Source organism: Pelophylax lessonae (assembly GCF_965119305.1).
Source record: "Pelophylax lessonae genome assembly, chromosome: 11".
NCBI classification, from domain to species: Eukaryota; Metazoa; Chordata; class Amphibia; order Anura; family Ranidae; genus Pelophylax; species Pelophylax lessonae.
In genome coordinates, this window is record NC_138778.1 from 15,787,132 (window position 1) to 15,799,171 (window position 12,040).

Genomic DNA, 12,040 nt, shown 5'->3' on the forward strand with positions numbered 1-12,040 from the left:
GATGTTGGGGACCGGGAACTTCTGGCGATCAAAGCCGCACTTGAAGAGTGGCGGTATTTGCTTGAGGGGGCTGTACACCCTATTCTTATTTTTACGGATCACAAAAACCTTGAGTATCTGAGATCTGCAAAACGTTTGAGACCCCGTCAGGCACGGTGGGCACTTTTTTTTTCAAGGTTTTCATTCCATATCACCTATCGGCCTGGGTCTAAAAATGTTAAACCGGATGCCCTGTCCCGGATGTTTGATAGCCCGAAGGAAACTTCAGTACCTGACACCATCCTATCCGAAAAGAACTTCCTACTTTTATTCACAAATCTGAAGGCCCGTCTTGAGCAAGCCTCTGCCCACATTCCTGGTCCACCTGGAATACCCCTGATGCACAAAAATGGCTTGTTATGGGTTAAAGACAAGATCTTCGTCCCGGAAGAGGTCAGAACAGCAATTCTGGCTGCCTGTCATGATCACCCTCTGGCCGGTCATTTTGGCGTCCATAGGACCCTTGACCTCCTGCAGCGTTCTTTTTGGTGGCCTGACATGGAAGAGAGCTGCAGGAGTTATGTACTCTCCTGTACCGCCAGAAGTAAGGCATGGGGCCTTCTCAGACCTCTTCCCATCCCTGATCGGCCCTGGCAAACAATTGCCATGGATTTTATCGTGGAACTTCCACCTTCTGCAGGGTGCTCTGCCATTTTTGTGGTGGTAGATCGACTCTCTAAAATGGCCCATTTTTTGCCCCTCAAGGGTACTCCCACTGCAAGGGAAACTGCAGAGATCTTCATTAGGGGGATCATAAGACTCCATGGGATTCCCAGGAACATCATCTCTGACAGAGGGGTACAATTTACGTCCCGCTTCTGGAAGGCTTTATGTAAACTGTTAAAGATCGAGCTGTCTATGTCCTCAGCCTACCACCCACAGACCAACGGACAAACTGAGAGGACAAACCAAACCCTGGAGCAGTACCTGCGGTGCTTTACCACCTTTGTCCAGGATGACTGGGTAGCCCTGTTACCATTTGCAGAATTCTCCTACAACAATTCCAAGCACTCTGTTACTGGCCAATCTCCCTTCTTCGCTAATTATGGATTTCATCCCTCCTTCTTACCAGATATTCCATGTGAATCCGGAGTTCCTGCAGTCCAAGACACTGTCAACTTCTTTTCCCGGAATAATAACCTTCTGCGGGAGACCTTAGCCAAGGCCCAAACTGCGTCCAAAAGGATCTTTGACAAGAGAAAGAAGGGAGAGTTGATTCTTCAACCTGACGATCGGGTCTGGCTTTCCACGGCTAATCTCCGCCTAGCCTGTCCATCCAAGAAACTGGCTCCCAGATTTATTGGTCCATTTCCAGTTAAAAGGAAACTCAATGATGTGTCCTATGAACTATCCCTACCCGATACCCTTCGGATCCATCCCATATTTCATGTTTCCTTACTGAAGCCCGTGATCCCCGATAACTTCCCTGGTAGAAGTTCAGGTACCCCAGAACCTGTGTTCGTGGATGGAGATGTGGAGTATGAGGTTGAGGCTGTGGTGGACTGTCGAAAGAGAGGCAACCATCTACAGTTTCTCATCAAATGGAAGGGTTATGGTCCGGAAGAGAACTCCTGGGAGCCTGAACGGAACGTCCATGCTGCGGACCTAATCCAAGCATTTTTTCGTGCTCATCCACAAAAAAGGAACTTGTTGGGCACCCGGAGGTTGCCCTTAAGGGGGGGGGCAATGTTAGGAACCTGTCAGGAAGGCTCTGGCAGTGGATGAGTTAAGACTCACAGGCTATTCCGGCTCCACCCCTCTCATCTAGAAAGAGCTCTATTTAAGCTGGATCAGCACACAGGTTCAGTGCTGTCTTGTCTTCAGCTCCTGCCGTTGTTCCTGAACCTGTGACCCGTTTGCTGCTGATTTCCTGTTGACCTTTTGGCTTGTTCCTGACTCCGCTCGTCTGCTGCCCGTCCTGACCCCGGCTTGTTTGACCATTCTCTCGGATCTCCCTTGTCTGTTTACCCGCCTTCGGACCTTGATCGGTTCACCCCTGGTGGGGCGACCCTGAGGACCGCGACCTGGTATCCACACGCAGCAAACTCCATCCTCACCACTAGAGGCTCTGGCGAAAACCGGTGGATACTTAGACTCCGCACCTCAGGCTAGCCTGTGTCACTTACCTTGGGGGGTTCCGTCCAAGCTCCGCCCTCTAGCGGACATCGGGGCCTATCTCTGTCGCCAGGTTACCACCAGCACCCTAACACAAACTCTCACGAGAGTGAGAGAGAGAGCTGTGCATGATATTATATATTATTTACCAATGCACTTTTTGTTGAGCACATTCTATTATACATTGCTCAAAAAAATTAAAGGAACACTTTGAAAACACATCAGATCTCAATGGGGAAAAATATGCTGGATACCTATACTGGTATGGACTGGGCAATGTGTTAGGAAGGCAAGGATGCCACATCGTTTGATGGAAATTAAAATTATCACCCTACAGAGAGCTGAAATCAAAGACACACTGAAAATCAAAGTGAAAAAATTATGCAACAGGCGAGTCCATTTTGCTGAAATTTCATTGCAGCAACTCAAAATGGTCCTCAGTAGTTTGTATGGCCCCCCACGTACTTGTATGCATGCCTGACAATGTCGGGGCATGCTCCTCATGAGACGACGGATGGTATCCTAGGGTTTTTCCTCCCAGACCTGGACCAGGGCATCACTGAGCTCCTGAACAGACTGAGGTGCAACCTGGGGCATCGGATGGACTGAAACATAATGTCACAGAGGTGTTCTGTTGGATTTAGGTCAGGCGAACGTGGGGGCCATTCAATGGTATCAATTCCTTCATCCTCCATGAACTGTCTGCATACTCCTGCCACATGAGCCCGGGCATTGTCGTGCACCAGGAGGAACCCAGGGCCCACTGCACCAGCGGTTTCATCCTGATACCTAAATGCAGTCAGGGTGCCATTGTCTACCAGGCATGTCCAACCTGCGGCCCGGGGGCCGCATGCGTCCCAGAGCCCCAGGCAATGCGGCCCACTGCCCCCTGACAATTTCTTTTTTTTGATGGGGAAGAAGGAAGTCGGGTCGGGTAAACGGCCACAGCGGCTTCCAACTAACTGTAGGCAGCCTCGGAAGGAATCATCCTCTAGTTGTGTTAAATTAGTGCTGGGGGGGGGGGGCAGCAGCGCGGGAAGGGCACGGCGGCGTTTTATTACTTATATACCTTAACTATATTTTATATGCGGCCCGAGAAAATTTCTCTACACTCAATGTGGCCCAGACAAGCCAAAAGGTTGGACACCCATAGTCTAGCCTGTAGAGGTCTGTGCCTCCCTCCATGGATATGCCTCTGCAGACCATCACTGACCCACCACCAAACTGGTCATACGGAACGATGTTACAGGCAGCATAAGGTGCTCCATGGCTTCTCCAGATTCTTTCATGTCCATCACATGTGCTCAGGGTAAACTTGCTCTCATCTGTGAAAAGTAAAGGGTGCCAGTGGTGGACCTGCTAATTCTGGGGTTTATTGGCAAATGCCAATCGAGCTCCATGGTGCTGGGCAGTGAGCACAGAGCCCACTAAAGGATAGCGTTGCCTCAGGCCACCCTCATAAAGTCTGGTTCTGATTGTTTGGTCAGAGACATTCACACCAGTTGCCTGCAGGAGGTCATTTTGTAGGGCTCTGGCAGTGCTCATCCTGTTCCTCCTTGCACAAAGGATCAGATACCGGTTCTGCTGATGGGTTAAGGACCTTCTATGGTCCTGTCCAGCTCTCCTAGAGTAACTGCCTGTCTCCTGGAATCTCCTCCGTACTCTTGAGATTGTGCTGGGAGACACAGCAAACCTTCTGGCAGTGGCACGTATTGATGTTCCATCCTGGAGGAGTTGGACTACCTGTGCAACCCCTATAGGGTCCAGGTATCGCCTCATGCTACCAGAAGTGACACTGACCCTAGCCAAATGCAAAACTAGTGAAAAACAGTCAAAGATGAGTAGGGAAAAAAATGTCTCTGGCCTCTACCTGTAAAATTATTCCTGTTTTGGAGATTGTCTCATTGTTGCTCATCTAGTGCACCTGTTGTTAATTGCAATAACACCAAAGCAGCCGAAACTGAATAATAAACCCCTCTGCTACTTAACTGACCAGATCAATATCCCAAGAGTTTAATTGACTTGATGCGATACTCTGATTAAAAAGTGTTCCTTTAATTTTTTTGAGCAATGTATTATAGATCCTAATACCTGTGCAATGTACAACGGCCACAGGGTGGCCCCCACTGACTCCCTATCTTCAACCCCTTTCTGCTGGCGGGAGCAGGCTCATTTAGGGGATTCCCAATCATGTGATCACTGTAATTGGCTGTCATAGTAGTCACATGATTGGCAGCATATCCTTTCGGCCCCTTATTGTAAACAGTGACTTGAGAAGTGTTGGTGACAGCGCGGTGACAGCGCGGTCACAGCGCTGGGGGGGCGCACAAGTGAGGGGGTCCCAGCACAGAATGGTGATGCTGTCTGTAAGCATATACATGGAGGTGAGGTAGTGTCACTGTGCTGCCACATATATATGTACGGCCGGCGGGAAAAGATGTAAACCTGAGCTGGAGGACACTCAGCCCTGTGTAATGGAAACTATTTTGTATTGTAAACTCTTTTCCCAAAAAATGCTGTTTTCATCTTTTTTTATCCTCCTTTTCCCATCTGGGTGCTGCTGATTTTCTCCAGCCTCTTTTAGCTACTTCCTATCTACACTCTCTTGCTCCAGCATCGGCTGCACATCATCTGCTAGTGCCAACGGAGGACAATACCCGCAAAATGTGTGTTAGCCACTTATAGTTTTCATTGGATGTCAGTCTATGAACATCTGCTGAGAAACTACAAATCCCAGCATGTCCATTTGTCCTCCTATGGCGAAGGCCCATTCCTCCTCCAGTGGTGAAGGCCCATTCCTCCTCCAGTGGTGAAGGCCCATTCCTCCTCCTGTGGTGAAGGCCCATTCCTCCTCCTATGGCGGAGGCCCATTCCTCCTCCTATTGCGGAGGCCCATTCCTCCTCCTATGGCGGAGGGCCATTCCTCCTACTATGGCGGAGGCCCATTCCTCCTCCTATGGCGGAGGCCCATTCCTCCTCCTATGGCGGAGGCCCATTCCTCCTCCTATGGCGGAGGCCCATTCCTCCTCCTATGGCGAAGGCCCATTCCTCCTCCTATGGCGAAGGCCCATTCCTCCTCTTATGGCGAAGGCCCATTCCTCCTCTTATGGCGAAGGCCCATTCCTCCTCTTATGGCGAAGGCCCATTCCTCCTATAACGAAGGCCGCAAAATGTGTGTTAGCCACTTATAGTTTTCATTGTATATGTCAGTCTATGAACATCTGCTGAGAAACTACAAATCCCAGCATGTCCATTCCTCCTCCTATGGCGGAGGCCCATTCCTCCTCCTATGGCGGAGGCCCATTCCTCCTCCTATAATCAAGGCTGCAAAATGTGTGTTAGCCACTTATAGTTTTCATTGTATATGTCAGTCTATGAACATCTGCTGAGAAACTACAAATCCCAGCATGTCCATTTGTCCTTCTATGGCGAAGGCCCATTCCCCCTCCTATGGTAAAGGCCCATTCCCCCTCCTATGGTAAAGGCCCATTCCCCCTCCTATGGTGAAGGCCCATTCCTCCTCCTATGGAGAAGGCCCATTCCACCTCCTATGGAGATGACCCATTCCTCCTCCTATGGCGGAGGCCCATTGCTCCTCCTTTGGTGAAGGCCCATTTCGCCTCCTATAATAAGGGCCCATTTCTCCTCCTACACAGAGGGCCCATTTCTCCTCCTATAACTAAGGCCTATTTCTCCTTCTATGGAGAAGTATGCTGGGTTCTGCAGTCCCTCCTGCAGAGCTGATGCTCAGTTACTTTTTAAAACAGAAGGTTGGGTCCCCTGTGTATTGATCTGCCATATGTCTCATTGTCTCTGACTACAGAAGAACGGAAACCTCATTGACTCATCACAGGCCAAGTCTTCCCCCAGGCCAAGGCCTATTGTACCCAGCGCTGAGCCTGGCCTGCATCAAACAAGAGGAGCCTGTCATTAAATCTTCCTGCCTGGAGCTTCTCCCTTTTGTAAGAGTGTGAATATGGCCAGGGAGAATTATTACTATGAAGCTGAGATGAAGAACACTGAGGACATGACCTCCAACTAGGAGGAGGAATGTTAAAAACTAACCTTAGAAAGTAGTAGTTGGTGTCTGGAACAGACTTCCAGCAGAGGTAGTGAGTCTGCCAACAGTAAGTGAATGTAAAGCAAAACGGAAGTCCCGCTGTAAAAATCTAAAAGCAGGCAGGCTTTTATTGCACAGGAGACATGCACTGTTTCTTCTGCAATAAAGTGCCACTACCTGCATGCTCACCGTCTCCTCATGTACTGTAAACTGAGCTGCGCATGCACGACTTGGCTTACAGTACTGGGCCAGTCTCCAAGTGCTGGGATGACGGCCTCTTGCAGATACACAGGAGTGACATCATCCCCCGCCGGCCAATGAGGAACCCAAAGACCAGAAGAATACGTCAAAGAGTTCTCTGATTGAACCAGGTGACGAGGTAGGGCAGTGATGTCCCAATCTCCACCTCGTCCAATCAGAGGATGCTTTGCATTCATTGAGACAATGCAAGGCATGCTCTGAATGATGTCAGTACTGAGTGGCTGACCACCTGTGTTCAGTAAGCTGCAGGCCAGCCCCTGGGCACGGGAGATCGTCGCGGTGCTAATTGGGCCTCATTCACACTGGAGGCCAGGAGACAGAAAAATCAGGCAGCTGAGCTGCAGTTTGACCCCCCCCCCCCACTTCCTCCTGGAATTGTGATATTATAGCTTGACAGGGCTGTGCACTGTCCGTACCCCCACCTTTTTTAACTCAGGCTGCAGAATTTGACAGGTAGCACAGAGGAGGACAAAAGTGTGACTGCGGAGACTCTCGGGAGGAGGACTCTTACGTTTCAGTGGCTGTAGACTGGATGCCGCCGTGAGTCACCAGAGTCCAGTACTTGCCGGAGTTGGTGTGGAAGCTGCATTTCTTGGTCTCTCTGTTGATTTGCATTTGGAAGGTTTCGAAGTCCGTCTCCTCATCTTGGTTGGCAGAGACATTTATACCTGAAGAAATAGAAACGAAAACGTGAACCAAATTCCATCCAATAAGTGGAGGAAATAAAATATATTAACTGATCTCCGAACATATTTTTCACTTCATGTGGAACTCCTGTAATTACATCTAGGCCCCAGTCTGTGAATGGCATGAACACAGCAGTGTTAGGCCCCCTCCACACTGGGCGGGCATTTTCCTCCAGTGCGCGGGGCCCTGGCGTTTAGCTGCGGGTGGAGGACACAGGTTCCCCTTCCAGCTCTGCCAACAGCCTGTCAAACTGTATCAGAGGTTGTTGCAGCTGGACGGGGCTGGGTGGTGCACTCAGTGCTCCCTTCCTTTAGGGCAGTATGCGCCCACAGAGAAACGCTGGGAACGCAAGAAGTCTGCATTGTGGGTGCATGCTGCCCTAAACTTTCGAACAGCTCAGTGCACCATCCAGCCGCAGCAGTTGTCTTCCAGAGGCTAAATGCCGCAGTCCCATGGGCTGGGCCTACAAGCCCAGTGTGCCTAATGGTGCCCAAGCCCCACAGACACCGCCCCCCGCCTCCATAACTTAGTCTTAATTTTTGTTAATCCTGCCATTAGATTCATTATTTTTCTGCTTCCATTCCATAGGGTGACAACACTGTTTGTTTTGCAGTGAAATAGAGCAGCAGCGTTGTCACCTTGTAGAAAGGGTCGTCTACAACAGACATGTCATTATTAATATAATTTAAAGATTTATTTTGTGTCACTTATTTGGGCAGCACTTTGCAGAATAAAGAAGGACAGTCCAGTAACACAATGTAAGACAAAAGGGTTAAGCCCAGCCACACATGGATCGATCAGCGATGTGCACTGGTCCAAATCATTTGGTGGAGGGGGGATTATGGTGTGGGGTTGTTTTTCAGGGGTTGGGCTTGGCCCCTTAGTTCTTAGTTCCAGTGAATGGAACTCCTAAGGTGTCAGCATACAAAGACATTTTGGACAATTTCATGCTCCCAACTTTGTGGGAACAGTTTGGGGATGGCTCCTTCCAGTTCCAACCTGACTGCACACCAGTGCACAAAGCAAGGTCCATAAAGACATGGATGAGGGAATTTGGGGTGGAGGAACAAAGGAGTCCTGACCTCAACCTGATAGAACACCTTTGGGATGCAATAGAGTGGAGACTGGGAGTCAGGCCTTCTCTCCAACATCAGTGCCTGACTTCACAAATGCGCTTCTGGAAGAATGGTCAAACATTCCCAGACACTCCTAAACCTTGTGGACAGCCTTCCCAGAAGAGTTGAAGCTGTTATAGCTGCAAAGGGTGGGAGAACTAAATATTGAACCCTACGGACTAAAGCCCCGTACACACGCATCGATTATTGGCCGTGAATTTTCGGCCAACGTCCGATCGGCTGATTTTCGGTTTGTTAGTATGATGCTTTCGACAACCGACTCCGACTTTTCGGCCGAAAAAAATCTGGTGTGCAGGCTATAAAATTTTTGTTGGCCGTCAACACAACGGCCGATTTTCCATCAGTCAGTACAGATTTCGGCAGACAAAAATCTGATGAGCAAGACTGGGCATGCTCAGAGAAGACAAAACACACGGAAAGTCAACCATCACATGACATCACTTCTGAAGTTGGTTTTTGTTGGCCGAGAAAATTTGTGTGCAGTCTAGAGCACATTTCAACCAACACAACAACACTGGACAAAAGACGGTCAATCGGTCGGCCGATAATCGTTGCGTGTGTACGTGGCTTAAGACTGGGATGCCAATAAAGTTCATGTGTGTGTAAAGGCAGGCGTCCCAATACTTTTGGTAATATAGTGTATGACTATTCCTGTTCTAGAGGAGTGGATCTAGTTAACCCGGACAGGACTGTCGGTATATTTTTGCTTAATCAGTGATTGCGGCTGCAGCACTAATGAGAGTATCCTGGCAGCAGAGGAGTCCCCACTGTCATAATATAATAGCGCAGTAGGAGGATTCCTCCATCCACCTCAAATGTGTGGACGGGGGAATCGGTTCTTTTTTTTTTTAAGCTTGATGGCTGATAAAAAAAAAAAAAAAAAAAGCCACCTATGGCCTGTTTTGGGAAGGCCCTGTTCATGAGAGCTTACAATCTATAAGTAGGGGCAAGTGGTACAAAAGGTAATAACTGTGATGGAGGAGATGATTGAGATTGAGTCAAAGTTCAGGTATTAGGTGGAGGTGGGATAGGCTTCTCTGAAGAGATGAGTCCCACCCCCATCAGGAATTCCTCATACTGACCACAGGCGCTATGTCATTTATTTAATGTCATTAGTCACAGTCTTCCCCCTCTAAAGTCTAAAGGACAATAAACTGGCTCTTTGTTTAGAAGGTTTTTAAGACCCCTGCCTTATTGCATTGGGGTGCTATTCAAAATTAATGGCAGTAAAACTGGGCAACTTGTGTAACATGCATTGCTGCAATGCATAGATGTAAATCGGCCCTGATATTTGCTTAATTGATCCGAAGTGATCAACAGAATTCCACCATGACTGACACGGCACAGACAGAACCAGTCGGAGAGCTCTGCAACTTGATCCAACTCTGGTCTGCATTTGGCATTTTGAGAGTTAAAACAGGCATGATGAGGTGAAATATCGCCAGCTCACCGCCTGTTGAAAGCCTCTGAAAAGCAAATCAATCCACCATGGATTGCTTTTCAGAGGGGCGGCAGTCAGTGGTGTATTTAGGTTTTGTGCTGCCCTAGGCCTGAATAAACTTGTGCACCCCCTAATTTAAATATGAACCACCTCTTCCTGTAAAGGCCACACCTCTTCCTGTTTATGACTCGCCTTGTCATCTGTAAACCACAGACCACAACCAGTCTATCGGTGCCCATCAGTCCAGCCTCATCAGTTCCAATAAGTTCAGCCTCATCAGTGCCCATCAGTGCAGCCTCATTACTGCCCATCAGTGCAGCATATCAGTGCAGCCTCATCAGTACAGCCCGATCAGTGGCCATCAGTGCAGCCTATCAGTGCATCATATCAGTGCCCATCAGTGTAGCCATCAGTGAAGCCTATTAGTGCCCATCAGTACCGGCAGGTAGCAGTGTGACCACTTTATGGGGGTGCCAGACTGATTTGCCCCATAGGACTGGCACTATACTAAAAGTGTAGTGCAAGCCGATGGGGACCCTTTTCGTGTGGGAGCCAGGAGAAGGCTGTTTTTTTTCAGTGCGGGGGGGGGCAGCTTTTTTGCTGCCCCCCTGCAAAGTGCTGCCCTAGGCCTGGGCCTTGTTGGCCTAGGCCAAGATACAGCACTGGCGGCAGTATAGCTTCACGTATGAACGAGTCCTAGGGCTAGGTTCACACTACTGTGCCTTGAGAATGCTTGCAAAATCGCATGCTTTCCCCAACAAGCACAGAAAGTGACTACTACCTAGCCGCCATACAGCAGTGCCTTTAATTGTAAATCACACCTCCATGCATCTGCAATCAAGTGCGTTTTCATAAAAGAGTGCACGATTCTTGTGTGTAGGGCAGCCCATTGAAAAGAACTGCAACATGTGTAGGCGGCAACATGATGGAAATGGTCCAAGGAGGATGCAGATGAGATGACCGAAGAATAAAAGATTGGTTTATTGTTTATCCAGTTCTGGACTGGAAGGATTTGCCCCTAATGACCAGGCCACTTTTTGCGATTCGGCACTGCGTTACTTTAACGGACAACTGCGCGATCGTGAGGCGCTGTACCCAAAATCACCACAAACAGGGCTTTCTTTTGGTGGTATTTGATTACCTCTGCGGTTTTTTTGATCATGCGCTATAAACAAAGAAAGAGCGGCAATTTTGAAAAAAAGCAGTATTTTTCACTTTCTGCTATAAAACATTCCCAATAAAAAAAATTTAAAAATCAAATGTTTTCATCATTTTTGGCCAATTTGTATTCTGCTACATATTTTTGTTAAAAAAAAAAAAAAAAAAAAACTCCAAAAAGCGTATTTTGTTTGGTTTGCACAAAATGTATCGCGTCTACAATCTAAGGGAAAGATTTATGTCATTTTTATTTATTTATTTTACTAGTAATGGGGGCAATCAGCGGTTTTTAGCGGGACTGCGACATTGCGGCGGACAGATCGGACCCCTAACTGACATTTTTGACACTTTTGGGGGGTCCAGTGACATTACTACAGTAATCAGTGCTAAAAATATGCGCTGTTACTCTAATAATGACACTGGCAGGGAAGGGGTTAACACCAGGGGCGATCAAAGGGTTAAATGTGTACCTAGGGGGTGATTCTGACTGTGCGGGGGCCAGATTTGGTGGATGGAAACAGGGCTCCTGTGTTCCGAAATAACAAGAACACAGGAGCCCTGTTTCAATCAGAGACAGATGAGCGATGTGCCGTGTTTACATTGACACACCGCCTTCTGTCAGTCCCTGCAGCAATCGCCAGGTTCCGGCCGCCGGACCCATTGCTTAGTTGCAGAACAAGAAAGCGGTCGCCTAATCGCGCTGTCGGCAAACCGCTTCCGCGAAACCATACGGGTACAGCCGTTTGCGCTGGAGAGCCAGCCTGCCGCAATATATCTGCGGCGTCTGGTCTTAAAGTGGTTAAAAAAAAGGGGACCACAATGTACATACCACCCCCGGGTCTGGAGTCAGGCAGGGGTACTGTCAGGGATGGAGGCTGGATGGCCAGTTGCCAAACACCGCTGTGTGCTGGGATTGAGAAAAGCCTCGCCAGAGCCAGCCGGCGCGAGGATAAGCGGAACAAGAAAGCTGTCGCATAATCGTGCCGCTGGCGATCCGCTTCCGCGAAACCGTACGGGTACGGCCGTTTGCGTTGTAGAGCCAGCCTGCCGCAATATATCTGCGGCGGCTGGTCTTAAAGTGGTTTAAAAAAACGGGACCACAATGTACATACCACCCCGGGTCCGGAGCCAGGCAGGGGCACT

The 12,040-nt window shown here is 48.9% G+C and overlaps 1 protein-coding gene across 1 annotated transcript in view; it reads right to left on the reverse strand.

Annotated features, from left to right (window-relative positions):
• FSCN2 (fascin actin-bundling protein 2, retinal) overlaps positions 1-12,040 on the reverse strand; it is an 83,293-nt gene that overhangs the window by 17,073 nt on the left and 54,180 nt on the right. Inside the window, exon 2 of the mRNA XM_082271811.1 lies at positions 6,987-7,143. Within this exon, the coding sequence (XP_082127937.1) occupies positions 6,987-7,143 (157 nt within the window). The remainder of the gene's footprint in view (positions 1-6,986; positions 7,144-12,040) is intronic.